This window comes from Neofelis nebulosa, chromosome X (assembly GCF_028018385.1).
Source record: "Neofelis nebulosa isolate mNeoNeb1 chromosome X, mNeoNeb1.pri, whole genome shotgun sequence".
Taxonomy (NCBI): Eukaryota; Metazoa; Chordata; class Mammalia; order Carnivora; family Felidae; genus Neofelis; species Neofelis nebulosa.
Genome location: NC_080800.1, coordinates 26,924,479 through 26,941,104, shown reverse-complemented (window position 1 = coordinate 26,941,104; position 16,626 = coordinate 26,924,479). Strand labels below are relative to the sequence as shown.

General features: G+C 45.8%; 1 protein-coding gene across 24 annotated transcripts in view; it reads left to right on the top strand.

Annotated features, from left to right (window-relative positions):
* Positions 1-9,851, top strand: part of DMD (dystrophin) — a 2,138,536-nt gene extending 2,128,685 nt beyond the window's left edge. For 16 of the 24 annotated variants that reach the window (XM_058713880.1, XM_058713888.1, XM_058713891.1 and 13 more), the window contains one exon: positions 7,566-9,851. In XM_058713880.1, the coding sequence (XP_058569863.1) occupies positions 7,566-7,663 (98 nt within the window). In that variant the 3' untranslated portion in view covers positions 7,664-9,851. Of the gene's footprint in view, positions 1-2,369; positions 2,402-7,565 lie in introns of all 24 variants that reach the window. The other 8 variants (XM_058713887.1, XM_058713893.1, XM_058713886.1 and 5 more) reach the window with 1 other exon arrangement.
* The last annotated feature ends 6,775 nt before the right edge of the window (positions 9,852-16,626 follow it).

The following is a 16,626-nucleotide window of genomic DNA, read 5'->3' as shown; positions in this document are numbered from 1 at the left end:
GATTCATTTCCTGACAACATATCACAGTGCCAGATGGACAGCCTAAGTGAAGCTCTTAGGAAACTCGTTTCCGAAGAATGTATTTGTGAAATAAAACTTATGGGGCGCCTTTATTTATTATTTATTTTTACTGGTAGAGAATATTTTGAAGCGGTGCAGGCAGTTAGCCCGTGTCTTGTCACTGGAGAAACTAGTCCACCGCAGTGGAAAACGTTATTTGTTTTAACTTTGTTTAAACTAAAAGCGGAACTTCCTTTTGTGCTGTGGGAATGAGCACATCAGGACCCGAGCGATGAGGGCGGATTGTGAAAGAGATTAGGATTGACGTAGCTCTAGAAGGTCCGTTGTACGTGAAACGTGGTTTCTGAAGAAGTGCCCGAAGCAAAACCCAAGTCATTTGCTGCATATTCGGTGATGACCAGCAGATACCAAGCTCTGAATATGGCTTGGCGTAGAATAAAGACAGGTAACCCTTATCACTCTAGGAACCATAATTACATTCTGAGACTAAATGCCGTTACTTTCTAACGGCACTCTTTCCTAAGGCTCTTTCGTTTTAGAAATAGACCTAAGTTACAAGCCAGTATAAGTTACCAGCCCTTGGGACGCAAGTTAAACGGTAATGGGCAAGGCCAGGTGGCCTAAAACACCAAAGAACTCTTGACCATGATCTCGTGGCTACCTTACTAATTCATTTCAGCCCGTCCTTATCAGATGCCCATAGTGTTGGGGTGCAGACGTTATTGAAGCTAGAGAGGACGGCTAAGCCACATGTGGGCCCTGCCCTCAAGGACTCACAGCCCTGTAGGGGAAGGGAATAAATTCTACCACCAGACAGTATAACCATGAAATAGAAAGATTAGAAAACAAAAAACTTGCTCAAGGAGTCCAAAGCAATGGATAAGTCACTCATGCTGGGACTCTTTTGAACTATCAAGAAGGAAATGAGGTTCTCCTCCCTCTCCTTTTTCCTGTCCTCTCGTTTGGGCCTACCACTGGCAACACCCACTGCTGAGGAGCCAGTGCCCTTTTTTCTCTCTTCCCTGCTTTGAGGAACGTCCTGAATACCTTGGCCATGCTTACGTGGTCGAGCGTGCAGTTTTCATACTTGTAAGAAATCTTGGGAGTCACGTGGGAAAATTCAGCACGAAGGAAAAGAGGGAGGGAGGAAGGGACGGAGAGTCCTACTTAGAGAACCTGTAAATGCCTACTAGAGGTTTTAGACCCTGACCTTGAATTTGGAACGATTTCTTTTGGAATAGAAGTTCCCTACTTCTTTGGTCTGCACGAGTAGTCCTCACATCGTTGTGGGGTGTTTCGGTCCTTGCGGCCCCTGAGCATGGTGGACCCCGGGGGAAAGGAGGTGACGTACTCGGGGTTCTCGTGGCTCCGTCCTACATTCTGGGATTTCACCTCAGACTGTCGCAAGATGTGTCTCACTGCTCAAGTCGAAGTTTGAAAACCAGTATTTCACCCGAAGGCCCTCGTGGTCAGAGGAAATTCCAAGCCCAAGACCTGCTGGGTATGGTCAGAGGTCCCGAATTTTCTGTCCACTTATGGATATTATCATACAAGATTTTATCAGAACCTACTCTCCAAAACTAAGCATACCCATGGAGGATTCCATAAAACAAACACGGCGACTGGGTCTTTTGCCACTGACTCTCAAGGCGCCTGCTACCTGTCGCATTATGGGGAGGAAGTTGAAGGCTCATTCCCGGATCTGGCTCTGTGGCTTGCCCATTAGTGGGGCTCCTCTCCTTCCCCCCCCCGCCTCGCCCCCCCCCGCCCTTTTTTTCCTTCTCTTTTCTCAAACGCCCCCCACCCCCATCATCCTGGGCATGCTCGGCCTCTGCCAGACAGACAGAACAGATTGTCCCAAGGGGATGGAGTCTCGCTTCTGTGGCGTTTTGCCTCGCATTTGGGGTGCAGACTTTTGAAACACACAGTCAGCTGCTGTTCACATGCCAGTAAGTTGTGAAGTTGAGAGTGAAGAGATGGGGATTTTTGGACGTGCAGCCTGAGGTTCTAAAGCCGTCCTTGAAAACAAGGCTCACTTAGTCAGATTTCTCCGCTGTGCTCGCTTCCATCCAGTTTAACACATGAACTCTATGGATTCTGTAAGTGATGTCTCCTGGATCATGTTATCTGTTTACACTGATTTTAAGTGTATGTAAAGGTTATTTGACTGGATGTGTCTTTCGGATTTTTTTTTTTGTTTTGGTTTTTATTTTTTTCCAGAAGGGAATAAATGAATTGTCATCTCAACATTTGTTTGGTAAAAGCAGCAAGACGGGTATGAAACTGTTTATTTATGCATTTTTTTCCTTTCTGATATCTCTGCCTCTTCCTCTCTCCCGTTATTAAAGGAAGAAATACCCCTGGGAAGCCAATGAGAGAGGTTAGTGAGATTCAGGCTCACGGCCATGGCTTCTGTGTGTCTCATCACGCTTTCTATGTTTGGCGCTTGTGTAAGAATTGTGTGTGTGCACGCGCATGTATGTACTACAATGTGTCATCCCGTAAGGACGGTAGTCACCTCTCCACTTGCAGCTCATGAGGAACATTCTTCAAATGTTCACCGCCATTGTCATCACCATGACGACAGGAGCAGGGGTTGGGGGAGCAGGAATCTCTCTAAAATGGCAGCCCTCGTGCTCCCTTCGGCAGCACATATACTAAAATGGCAGCCCTACGTGGTCCCCAGGTTGGAATCCTGCAGTTCATCGTCTCTCGCCATTTGTCACATGAACAGAATCCTCAAAACAATGAATTTAGCCTTGAACATAACCGACGAGTCGTGAAGTTTCTGTCTACTTCCAGGACCTTGGCGTTTTCTGCCAGTGCCCTTGGTTTTTATTCTTCCAGAATGAGTTCGTTTTGTTTTTGTTTTCCTTTTTCCTCATCCCCACCCTCCTTTCCCACTTCAGCTAACCTTTTTTTTTTTTTTTTTGAGCACTTACTGGGCCAAGCACTGTTGTAAGCACTTGCCATCTTTTTCATAGTGTAATCTTCATGACAAACCTGTGAGGTAGGTACTCTTATTAACCCCGTTTTCCAAATAAGGAAACTGAGTCCGTGAGAGAGTAAGCAAGCAGGGTGTTCCAAATGACAGAGCCAGAATTTGAATCCAGGCAGTCTGGGCCCAGAGCCACACTCTCAGTCTTCATCGCCGCCTTAGCAAATGGTGTTTGAAAGGCTCGTGCCATCTCAACTGGCCCTTTCGAGAGTGCGCTTTCTCTCCCTGGCATTTGGAACCAGATAGAACACATCCAAGGAGGGATAAAAATTGAATGTTGGAGACTTGAGGCTTTTTCTAAGCGCCTATTGATGGGTTCGAAGCGGGTAAGGTACAGTATTATCACTGAACGTGGCTTGAGATTTGACAGGCAAAGCTCCTCCATACTTCTGTCAGAAACATTGTCTCAACATTGCATTACCTGATCAACGGCTATTGGAGGACAGTGTTGAATGACAGCTCAAGTGAAACAAGCTTGTCCTTACCTAGAGTTTAGCGTGAAGGATGGGAGAAGGAAAGGTCCTTGATGGGTAGCGCCAACCTATGCTGTTCCGGGACACAGGTTGGACAGGTAGAGAGTTCTCATGTGAGAAGATTCTAGATCCTTAGCAACAGGATAGCCAAGAGTCATCCCGGATTCATTTAAACATAAGGAGTCCTACTGGAAAGTCTGCCAACACCATGCCATGCAAGTCTAATGAATTGAACGGTCCTTCGGTGTGTCTGTACCCATGCTTTCTTCCAAGGCTTGGGACAGTGGGGTCCTGGAGGGGGGGGGGGGGGGGGCGTGGCAGGCTGGGAGGAGAAACTGAGGACACCTGAGTTGGTGAAGCAGTGAATGCTCCTGACCGTTTGCCTGGCTCACATACTTCTTATGTGAGGCTTCTTGGGTTCATTCTTATGGTAAGTGCCCCTTACAATCGATTTTGACGTGCTATGAAAAGTTGCACCTGAATTTTGACCACCCTGAACCTGTTTCTCTCGTGAATGAATTTTACACCAGGCCAGCAATACCTATCATTCGAGTCACACGGGCATTTGGAAACTTTACCACCTGAGTTGTATATTCGAGTCAGACAAGTTTCCAGAAATCCAGAGAACCGAAGTGATTTTTTAGTGCTACCAAAATGACCTCACATGTACAGTAGATTAGATATTTTTTTTCAAAGATTAAATTATAGAGAAGAAAAACACGAATGTCACTGCAGTATTCTGGCCTTGCTGTGGCCAACTGAATGCGAACCATTTATTTGGGAACTGTATTTTTGACAAATAGGGTGCCAGATTGCTATTGAGGTCTTGGATCTCTGCCAGAAAGTCTCAATTCCAATCACTGTGGAAAACGACTCCCTCCGGCCGTGGTGGCTCGTGAGACTAAATGTGTTGTGGTTAGCGCCAACTTGGAAAAACACACAACCGCCCTAATGTTCGATGCATGGTGCCTTTGTGTTCAACAATCCTTGCTTAAGAATGGATTAAATTAATACTTTCTACAGACGTATTTTTATGTCAACTCGTGCCTGAAGCTGACTGCAAACCCCTAAATCCTGCCTGCTTTTCAGTGCCCCTCACGTTCCTAGTGCGAGATTTTAATTTTGACTTCGGAAAAATCTGTCAGGTAAAATTAATGACCTCACTAATGTTCTGCCTTCCACACATGGATAATAGAACCAGGATCCAAATCTGTTTTCTGTATCCCTATCAAGCTGTAGTTTTATGCCTCCGGGGGATTGAGTTATGATTCTTTGGGGCAGTATTTTGTCAAAGAGATAGAATTTTTTTTTTTCTGGCTCTAATGAAAACCTCCGTGAAAAACATTGCAGTCATTACTCTGCTGAAACAGGTATTTGTAAATAAAGCAACCAAAGGCAGAATACAGATGCCGTGAGGGGACTCTGAACGTTCTTCATTTTTCTAGCACAGGGACAGCCGTGAGGGCACTTGTGAACCTTGTAGACCGTCCAGACAGGTTACAGGCCACCTGGTGTTTTGTGGGCGTGGGCGTGGTGTATTTAAGAGTCACGGACGTCTCTTTTACCTAGTAACTTTTTAAATAGCAGACACCCCTAGAAGTGATGCCTCTGGAGAGGCTCGAGAATTTGCCTTCCGGGTAGTAAACTGAACACCATTGCAAGGAGTAGAAGCGACACGTACGTGGCTGTATAATCCATGAGCGCATTTCCTCTCGAACTGCAGTCCGTGTTCCCTAGCACACAAGCTAAAGTAAAATAGGTACTTTTTGATTATGATCAGTAAGCCCGCGGGGAAAAGGAGTTCTTCCCTGTTCGGTTTGTGTTTTGTAATACATGGTCTGTCTCCCAGGTGGGCTAGCCCCTAGTTGGATGTGGGTGATGAGAAATAGTTTTGAGTTCTAGTCACTTACCAGCTTGTAAGGGTCTCAGGTTTTGTTTTTACTGGCTTCATTGATAGCTGCGAAGACTGCAAGTAATTGCAAACTTGCAGGTAGTCCACACGAGTAATTGGGTAGATCTCCCTGGGTTTCCCGGCAGTCCAAAAGAGATACGAGGGGGCCGCTGGGTGGCTCAGTCCATTAAGCGTCCGACTTCGGCTCAGGTCATGATCTCACGGCTCATGGGTCCGAGGCCCGCATCAGGCTCTGTGCCGACAGCGTGGACCCTGCTGGGGATTCCCTGTCTCCCTGCCCCTTGCCTGCTCTCTCAGAATAAATAAATAACCTCAAAAAAAAAAAAAAAAAAAAAAAAAACCAGATACAAGGGAAGCCCTTCAACCTGGCAGCATCAGTTAAGTGTCTGTGCTCTTAAGGAGCAGCCAGGGGCCCACCGTGTCCTCCAGCGGTTTGTATGGTTTAGAAAAGCCAAAGCTGATTTCCGTGCTTCACTGAGGACTGCCACACTGCTGGCTCACTCGAGGAACGGTACACCTGCTTTGCTCCAAGTTTTTCTGTTTGCAGCCTCAACCAACATCCAGAGTGTTGTTTTTGTTGTTTTTTTTTTTTTTTAAACAGCCAGTTCTCATTGGAACTCTTCACGTTAATACAAAGCTCCACGAGACTTACAAACTTCATCACCTCCAAGTCAATGGCAGAATGGTGTTCAGTTTGTTCTAAGTCTTAACTTGATCTGGTGCCATCGCTGGGCAGGTGCCTGCCTGTAAATCCTCCGCAGACCCCTCCCCCTTGCTCTCATTTAAAAAAATTGTTTTAATGTTTATTTATTTTTGAGAGAGAGAGAACATGAGCAGGAGAGGGGCAGAGAGAGAGGGAGACACAGAAGCCGAGGCAGGCTCCCGGCTGTGAGCTGTCAGCACAGAGACCGATGTGGGGCTTGAACTCAACAACCTCAAGATCACGACCTGAGCCCAAGTCGGGCGTTGAACCGACTGAGCCACGCGGGCGTCCCTCTGTCATGTGGATTTCTAAAATGCTAGGTCTCTTGAAATAAATATGAGAGCAGAACACCCGCCCTAGTCTAACACTGATAATGTATATAAGGTTGATACATGGCAAAGGAGTAATAGCCTAGTAAAGCATTTTTAGTTCCGAAGGCAGTGCTCCAAGAGTACAATGATTTACTAATGTCCGCGAATGAAAATCAGCCACATGAAAATATGGGACACGTATGAAAAGGCAAGTCATAAACTCGGTCTCAGATGATCTGACTCTACATCTGAATTTGGCCACAGAGTACCAGAGACACTGCGGCTTTTGTGCTCCCTGCTGGGGGATTCATGCTAGGTCATGTCACATTACTACTAAAAGGCTGTTCTGATAGTCCACCCTCATTGAGGAGGAGAACAAAAAACGCATTCACAGGATCCCCAAGTCCATGCTTTGCATGTGGGTCGGATCATAATTAGGCTTGAGAGCAATTTGGAATGAAAAGGGATTTTTTTTTTTTTTTTTTAAGAAGCAGCTTCCAGATTCAAAGGCTCATATCCCAAAAGGTTGATTCCAGAGTTTGTTTTCCAATTCCAGTAAAAGCAGAGAGCAAACAGCCTCCTCTCCCGTGGCCTCGGAAGGAGGCAGCAGCTGGAGACGGCACGGAAATGAAGACTCCATGTCTTGGTCACGGTGGTGGCCATGATAATGGCAAAGGCAGTAGATAGAGTCACGGTGGCAGCGGAGGTAGTCGGGGTGGCGGTGGTTTGGGACTACAAAACTTGGAGTACAAGGACACAGTACGTCATCTCCCACAACAAGGTGGAAAAGGGACACCCCATCATGCAGCACTCCTGTTATCAAGGGAACCTTGTGCTTCCCCGTGCGATCCTTTTGCTAGATCCTTCCATGGGGAAGATGAGTGCACTCTCTGACACTCGTCCACGCCAACGACCCCAGTAGCCCTATCCGGTAGTCAGCCGATACTAACCACGCAGAATGGCTTCATTAACAAGGCTTTGCTTCTTCCGGGAAAGTGGTGACAAATCCAATCGTGTCGTGTAAGACCTCGATGCGGCTTCTGTGTTGTCTTCACCTAGAAGCGGGGAAGGATTTCCCGAACGGCACAGAGTCAGGCTCCTGTTCCCTGCACCTAGTGTCAAGTCTTTCTTTCTCTTTGTTTTCCAGGACACAATGTAGGAAGCCTTTTCCACTTGGCAGATGATTTGGGCAGAGCGATGGAGTCCTTAGTGTCAGTCATGACAGATGAAGAAGGGGCAGAATAAATGTTTTACAACTCCTGATTCCCGCATGGTTTTTATAATATTCATACAACAAAGAGGATTAGACAGTAAGAGTTTACAAGAAAAAAAAAAATCTATATTTTTGTGAAGGGTAGTGGTACTATACTGTAGATTTCAGTAGTTTCTAAGTCTGTTATTGTTTTGTTAACAATGGCAGGTTTTACACGTCTATGCAATTGTACAAAAAAGTTATAAGAAAACTACATGTAAAATCTTGATAGCTAAATAACTTGCCATTTCTTTATATGGAACGCATTTTGGGTTGTTTAAAAATTTATAACAGTTATAAAGAAAGATTGTAAACTAAAGTGTGCTTTATAAAAAAAAAAAGTTGTTTATAAAAACCCCTAAAAACAGACACACACACACACACACACACACACACACACACACACACACTTGGAGGCAGCGCATTGTTTTGCATCGTTTTAGCGTGATATCCATATGAAATCCATGCTTTTTTCTTTTTCTTGCATATTAAAGATAGGACACTTCCTCTAACACCACCAGATGATTACTTCACAGTGCTCTTTTTGGAATCGCTGGCCGAGTGGGACTGGCTGTGGTTTTTCGCTTTCTGCATCTATATGTCTAGAAGTATGTAAATACTGTAGGGATATAGATAAACAGATCTGAATTTCTGGAGACCTTTGACATTTCTTGTTCAAATGACCTGGCCACTTCCTAATGCAAAGAGATTGCCTCCGGTCCCGCAGGCTTACCTGCTTGGTCTAGAATGAATTCTCCCTGGAGCCTGAAACCAGGGGGCAGCTACCACACTGAAACACTGTCTGGGGCCCCAGATGTTTCTCATTTGCAACTTTCCACTGACAGCGACGGTACCGAATTTTTGCAAAGGGACATGTGAATGAATACACAGGACTTAACTGTGTCCGAGTGATCCGTTAGTTGATACATTCAGCTTCCGGCCGCTGGCAAGGCCACCATCTACATTTAACGATGCTTCAGCGGAAGTCACGACATCAGAAGATGTTTTTCACTCGCAGACAGTAGGAGATCCTTCTGGTAGGGCTGGAAGGCTGTGGATTGCCAGCCGATCCCTGCGAGGGAGGGAGGCCACTCTTGAAGTAAAGGGCTGGATGAATGTTCCTAACCACACTGAGAGATCTTGGTAATTACAACGAATCCCCTCTGCCCTCTTCTCACCAACAGCAGTGGTTATTTTAGGGGGTTTTTTCTTTTCTTTCTTTTTTTTTTTTTTTCTTAAGGACTTTCCCCATTGCAATGAGTTTTTAAATGCCACAAGACTTCATTTAAAATAACCCTCGGGAAAATGTGTAAGACAGCCTCATCACGGTGTGTTACTGTTAAATATCCACCCACACGCCCATGAACTTGGTTGCCCTACTTCACATTTGTCTACAAGCAATTCCACACAGGTTTGTAAGGGGGAACGGAGACGGATTCGCGCGTTCCGAAAAGTACTCCAAACCCTTGGCTGGTGGACGAGGAAGGTTAACGATACAAAGATTGTTCAAAAAGAATAACCCAAGAGGACTAACTGGTAGGAACAAGCTTTACTCTTTCGTGTTCTTAGCCTTTCATTTTTTTTTGTTAATCATTTCATTCAATAGAAATCACCGTGTGACCTATTATTTTGCAAATCTGTTACCTCTTAGGTCAAGTGTTAACTTTTGGGGAGTGGGTTTTGGGTATTATTTTATTAATGATGATTAACATCCAACATGGCTTCTCATGCTATTTCTACCTCACTTTGGTTTTGGGGTGTTCCTAATAATCGTGCACACATGCTTTCACCCACTTGTCTCCTGCGTCAACATTTTTCTCGATTTTTTTTCCCCCCCGTTGTAATTTCCACAAGAAAACCCAAAGCTCTAAGGTAACAAAACGACCTGAAGATTCGGTTTTAGTCTTGCATTTTTTCCTTTCTGTGACACCGGACTTTTTCCTTTACCCACAAGTTTGGTTTTTTTGTTTGTGTGTTTGTTTGTTTAACCATGATTAAACACAAGGGGTTGTGTTACTTCCTACTAAGCGGTTTTGAGTTTCCTTCTAAAAGCAGAGGTAAATAGAGTGCATAATTTTATTTTAATCTTTTTGTTTTATCTTTTAGACATTAGTTCTGGAGTGAGTCTGTCAAAATATTTGAATAAAAATTGAGAGCTTTACTGCTACATTTTAAGCATAATTTGGACATTACTTCGTGTTCTTTATAACCACCAAGTATTAAACTGTAAATCATAATGTAACTGAAGCATAAACATCATGTGGCATGTTCTGTCATTGTTTTCAGGTACTGGGTTCTTACTTGAGTATCATGATAGATTGTGTTTTAACACCAACACTGTAACATTTACTAATTATTTTTTTAAACTTCAGTTTTACTGCATTTTCACAACATATCAGACTTCACCAAATATATGCCTTACTATTGTATTATATTACTGCTTTACTGTGTATCTCAATAAAGCACGCAGTTATGTTACAAAAAAAAAAAAAAAAGTGTTGAGTGTGGTGCTTTGTTTTTCGTTGTTAAATATGTAATACAGTCACATGGTGGAAGGGTGAAAAAAATCGAGGAAGCCAAATGGTGAAAATCCCCTATTCCCATGCCATCCACACTGGCCTGTGAGTGAATGTTGCTTTCTTGTGTATCCTTCCACACTACCATTATTGAGAAAGCAGTTAGCAAAGATCTGTGCCTCCTTTTCTTTTACTACACCTAAGATCGCTTTCTATGCACCCAGTTATATACCTTGCTCTTATGGGCGCAAGAGAGCCACATTCTTAATTATATTGAAACAATTTTTTCCGTTTCGATATATCAAATGCTTTCTCGTTGTTTTTTTTTTTTTTATAGCTAATAATATCCCAGTGTATGTTAGTGGGATAGTATTTAGGCTGTCCTCTTTGGTAGGATGTGTGGGTTGTTTCCAGTCTTTTCCTGTGACACAGAGTCCTCCACATCTTCCATTTCATCAGGACACCTGTGCAAAACTTGGGCCGGGGGACACATTCCTATAGCTGAGATTTCTCGGTCAAAGGCGGCATTTGCTTCTCACGACACTTCCTCACAGCCGAAGGGCAGTCTGAGCGACGGGGGTCCCACCTAAAAGGGTATACCTCAGAACTGGTTCTGGGGAGGATAGCCCTCCTACGCCCAAGTCACGATCACCACAGAAGGAGATCCCCTCACCCCTGCCCCAACTGCAGAGGAGGCTAGCGAAAGGAGTAGCCCATCGGCTCCCCTTAGGACGGGTCCTTTTTGCCTCTGGCCAAGATTCCTGGAGCGGAGTTCCCCAGCAGTGTTCACATGGCAGACAGAGGTCCAAAGACATTGCAAAGCGCACTCTGGATGTAACAGGAGATGGTCAAGCTTATTAAGAATGATGCCAAGAGAGGGGCGCCTGGGTGGCCCAGTTGGTTGAGCGTCTGACCCTTGATCTTGGCTCAGGTCACGATCTCACAGGTTGTGGGTTCAAGCCCCACGTCGGGCTCTGCACTAACAGCACAGAGCCTGCCTGGGGTTCTGCCTCTCCCTTGCTCTCTGCCCCTCCTCCACTCGCAAGTGCTCCGTCTCTCTCAAAGTACGTAAATAAACTTTAAAAAATAAAAGGGACCATACCGAGTACGTATGGCATCTCTGATAGGAATCGCTGCTCAGTTTCTCCAGGTGGGCTGATGACACCGGCCTGAAGGCCACATACACCGAGACTTAATTTTCACCATATTGCCATCAATCATTTATCCCTCCCACCATAACCTCCCCAGACCTGCGTTGGTTTCGGAGACTGGCTGTTTTGATGGACGACTGCACGGGGAGGACTGTGAGGAGGGCGTTTGGCTGTCCGCTCTCCCCTGGGCACAGGCCGGCGGGGAGGGAATCGTTTCGCTTACAATGTAGAATGGATCACGCTGGTGCAGGTTGTGCACGAGCAAGCAAAATGCGTGTTTGGGGGAAAGTACCAAGACGAGTGGCTGTCTTCTGCGGAGCCGGGCTGGGATCTCCCTGAATTTGCAATCCTCTGACGGGGGAACGAATACAAAAACCGGCGCGGTGCACGTGCAAAGACTTCCCTTCCGATCAAGGGTAGCAAGGACGTGCCTCGGATTCTTTCCCACGGTAGCAAAGCCCCCAGACTGGGAACCACAAACACATTCTCCATCACTCCTTGGGCAGCAGGGTGCCAGGAGCTCATGAACTCCCTTGATAACCTGTGAGCAGCAACACATCTGACTTTCCATACGAAACAATATCCTGGGGGGGGGGGGGGATGTCCGAGCGTGGCTTTCATAGGCAGCAAAGATTACGTAGAGTAACACACACGCACGCACAGGATCAAGTTTCAGCTCTTCCAGGACTATTCTAACTCAAGCTAAAAGAAACATGACAAGACTAGCGCCAAGAACCCCTATCTCCCCTTTATCCCAATTCGACAACTGTTTACACATTGCACCACTGACTTTCTCCTTCCATATATAGTCTATTTGCCTCCTGAACCATTGTGAGAGTTACGTTTGAAGCATCATGCCCCTTTATGCTTAAATACTTCATGTGAAGTTTCTGAGAACTAGAACATGCTCTTGCATAAGCACCTTATCATTATCAGAATAAAGAAACTTCACACATTCAACAAAGATACCATCTACACGGCCATATTCAACTGCTGTCAGTTTGCAATGTCTTTTGTAGTTGTGCGTGTTTCCCTGATCTGGTCTAGGATCTAAGTCACGATCTTGTGACATTTAGTCAGGTCTCCTTAATCTTTGATGGGGAATGGTTTCTCCGCCTTTCTTTGGGTTTTGGTGTTTTGTTTTGTTTTTTAATTTTTATTATGTTTATGTATTTGTTTTTTGAAAGAGGGAGGGAGAGGGGGGGAGAGAGAGAGAGAGAGAGAGAGAGAGAGAGAGAAAGCAAGAGACCGAGCCAGGGAGGGGTAGAGACAGACCGAGAGAGAGAATCCCAAGCAGGCTCCGTGCTGTCAGTGCCGACCCCCAGGCGGGACTCGAACCCACAAACTGTGGCATTATGACCTGAGCCAAAACCAACAGTCAGATGCTTAACCAACCCAGCCACCCTGTTTTTGTTTTTGTTTTTTTAATGTTTATTTCTCTTTGAGAGGAAGAGCAAGCATGTGAGCAGCTGAGGGGCGGATGCCGGGGGTGGGGGGGGGGGGGGCACGGAGGGAGACAAAGACCAAAAGCGAGCTCTACCCTGGAAGACCTTGATTTTTTTTTTTTTTTAAGAGTACAATCCAGTCACGCTGTAGGATGTGCCTCAGGTTTGATTTGTCTTTTGCGCCCTTCACGATCAGATCCAGGGTGTGTGTTTTAGCAGGACCAGGACATGAGGCATGATGTGCCCTCAGCACACCGTAGCAGGAGGCACGTTATGGCGGTCGGTGCCATTCTCTGTGATGTTCACTTTATCCCCTGGTGAACGTGGGATCTCCAGGTTTCTCCGCTTGGCATACATTTTGAAACCTCATTATGCTTAAACCTTTGGGTTCACCTGGGAAATCGCAGTATTTTCCTATGTGTTCGTGGACACGATCTGTGTCAAATAAGCACAGTCACTTGCAGAGAGACAATGCAGACTTGCAGAGATGGCAAGAGAGCAGCCTTCCGAATTCACCTGCTCCCACGGACACAGCGCATCCACAGCTACGCGCAGGACAAGTCCCCCTCAAAGAAACCCGGAAACTAGCCGAGCGGCTCCTATACGCGTCAGGCCAACGAGAAAAACGACAGGAGAGGCTAACACACGATCTCGCCACAAAGCCCATCCCTCAACGTGGCGAGACACACAACCAGGAGCAAACTCCCAACCCCCGGCTTCTCCCGGGGGGGGGGGGGGGGGGGATGGGTGGGGACCCCACATCTGGCACCCCAACTTCCTTGAGAGCTATGGGACCCCAAGACATCTGGGTTTGAGAGCCAATGGGGCTGATACCCGGGAGACGCACAAGGCTATGGGGAACTAGGAGACAGGTGTGAAAGGGTTCAAGCACACCCGGCACGGCCGATCCCCTTGAAAGAGGCCCCGGTGCTTATATTAATAGCTGTGGCCCAAGGGGCACGCTTCTAATTTAACGCACATCCAGGGACTGACTGGATGACACTCCCCGGAGAGCCGGGACGGCGGCCGCTGCGATTCCCGTGCTCGTCCCCGGCCCGGCTCCAGCCTGCCGGGATCTCCCAGCAAGAGCTCCTGCTCACGCGTGGCACTCCGCTTGCCGCGGCCACTGGCCAGGGGACGCCCCTCCGTCCTCTGGCCCGCGGGCCCAATGGGGCCCCCCTTCGTGGGTGCCACGGGCCCGTGACAGACAGAGAAGTGGCTCTTCACCAGCTGTCCTCCCGGGGTGAGGCACAGAGGCGGCATACAGAAACATCTGGTCCTTCCTTAAAAGAGGCCCATTTGTTTATCGTAATGGCCCCACGTGGCCTGAGAGACCGGCTTCTAATTTCACGGACGTGCGGGGCAGACCGTGATACTCTAGAGAAACCAGGGGATGCCATCTCTGTGCTGTCCCTCTGTTTCACTCCAGCTCACCGGTGTCTCCCATAAGTCCCAGAGCTTAAGAATACCATAACTGGGGGCACCTGGGTGGCTGGGTGCAGCATCTGACTCTTGATTTCGGCTCGGGTCACGACCTCGTGGTTCCCGGATTCAAGGCCCACATCCGGCTCTGTGCAGACACTGCTTGGGATTCTCTGTCTCCCTCTCTCTCTCTGTCCCTACCCCACTTGCTCTATGTCTCTGCCTCCGTCTCTCTCTCTCTCTCTCTCTCTCTCTCAATAAATAAATAAACTTTTTTCAAAATTTAAAAAAGAATGCAATGACTGAACTGAAACACTCAATAGTGTTCAACAACAGGGTCAATGAAGTGTAAAAAGACCCCCACGAACTTGGCAACAGGGCAGTGGAATTGATCCAGAGGAGCATGAACAAAAAACATAGAAAAGTCAAGATCGCTCGAGAGACTTATGGGACACGGCAAGTATTAGGAGGGTCCCGGAGGAGGACAGAGAGAAAGGGGCAGAAAACTACCCCAACCTCAGGAAGAGAGAGAGACCTCCAAATCCAGGACACCCAGAGAGTTCCAAAGAAGATGAGTTAAAGACAAGAGAACTCTTAAAACTGCAAGGGAAAAATAAATGGTTACATTCAAGGGAACGCCCGTAAGACCATTAGCAGATTTTTTTTTAGCAGAAATTCACAGGCCAGAAGGGAGTTTCATGTTATATTCAAAGTGCTGAAAGAAAAAAATTGCCAACCAGAATACTCTATCCAACAAAGTTGTCCTTCAGAAGTGAAAGACAGAGTTTTCCAGAGAAGCAAAAGCTGAAGGAGTGTAGCCCCAGACGGGCCTTCTAAGACACGTTAAATGGACTGCATAAAGCTCAAACAAAAGGGCACAGATTAGCAACAGGAAAACCTGAAAGTATAAATCTCACCGGTAAATGGTAAATAGTAAAGAGTTGAATTCCGAGTAATCTAATGTAACAGCGGTGGGTTAATCACTTACAAATGGGTATACAAGACAGATGTAAATTGTGACATGAATAATATAAACTGTGGGGGTGAAGGTAAAAACGTGGAGCTTTAGAATGCACGTGAACGTAAGTTGGTAACGACTGAGAATAGACTGCTATAAATGTAAGATGCCTTATGGAGGCCTCCTGCTGACCAGGAAGCAAAAACCCGTAGTCAATACACAAAAGATAAAAAATAACGAAGTTAAGCATACTGCTACAGAAAAGCATCATATCACAAAGGCAGAGAACATGCGAAGAAATGAACAAAGGAATTCCAAAACAACCAAAAAACAATGAGCCAAGTGGCATTAAGTCCATACCTATGAACAGGTACTTTAAATGTTAGGGGACTAAATTCTCTAGCTGAAAGACAAAAGAGTGGCTGAAAAGATTAAAAAAAAAAAAAAAAAAAAAAGATGGGGCACCTGGGTGGTTCAGTCGGTTGAGCGTCCGACTTCGGCTCAGGTCATGATCTCACGGTCCGTGAGTTCAAGCCCCGCATCAGGCTCTGTGCTGACGGCTCAGAGCCTGGAGCCTGTTTCCGATGCTGTGTCTCCCTCTCTCTCTGACCCTCCCCTGTTCATGCTCTGTCTCTCTCTGTCTCAAAAATAAACATTAAAAAAAAATTTTTTTTTTAAAATAAAAAAAAAATAAATAAAAGGGGAAATACTTCCAAACTCATTTTACAAAGCCAACATTCACCGGACCCAAAGACCATACAGTGACCCCGCAAGAAAAATCAATTATAGACCAATATCCCTCATGAACACAGATGCAAAAATCAACAGCAAAATATTAGCAAACCAAACTGAGTAATACGTTAAAGGATCATATACCATGATCCAGCGGGATTTATTTCAGGTCCGCAACCACGGTTCACCATCCACAAATCAATGTGATAGACCACATGAACAAAATGAATGATTAAAAAACCATCTGACAATCTCAAAAGATGAAGCAAACACATTGACAAAATTCAACCACCATTTATGATAAAAACTCTGGGGAGCAGGTGCTATGGACAGAACATACCTCAACGTGACAAAGGCCAATATCACACTCAGTGATTGAAAAAAAAAACAATGAAAACTCTTCCTCGAAGATCAGAAACATGACAAGGAGGTCCACTCTCACTACTTTTATTCAACATAGTATCGAAAATCCCAGGCAGAGCAGTAGGTCAGAAAAAACAAAATTCAAGGCATCCCCATCAGAAAGGAAGAAGTGCGGCTGTTTCTATTGGCAGATGACATATTATGTAGAGAGAGCACTAAAAAACCTGAAAAAGCCCACCAAAAACTATAGGAAAAACCCCCAAATTCAGTCAAGTTGCAAGAACAAAATCAGCGTACACAAATCCGTTGTGCTTAGCAGAAAGAGAGATCAGAAAACAATCCCCCTGACAAGAAATAACAAGTGTTGGC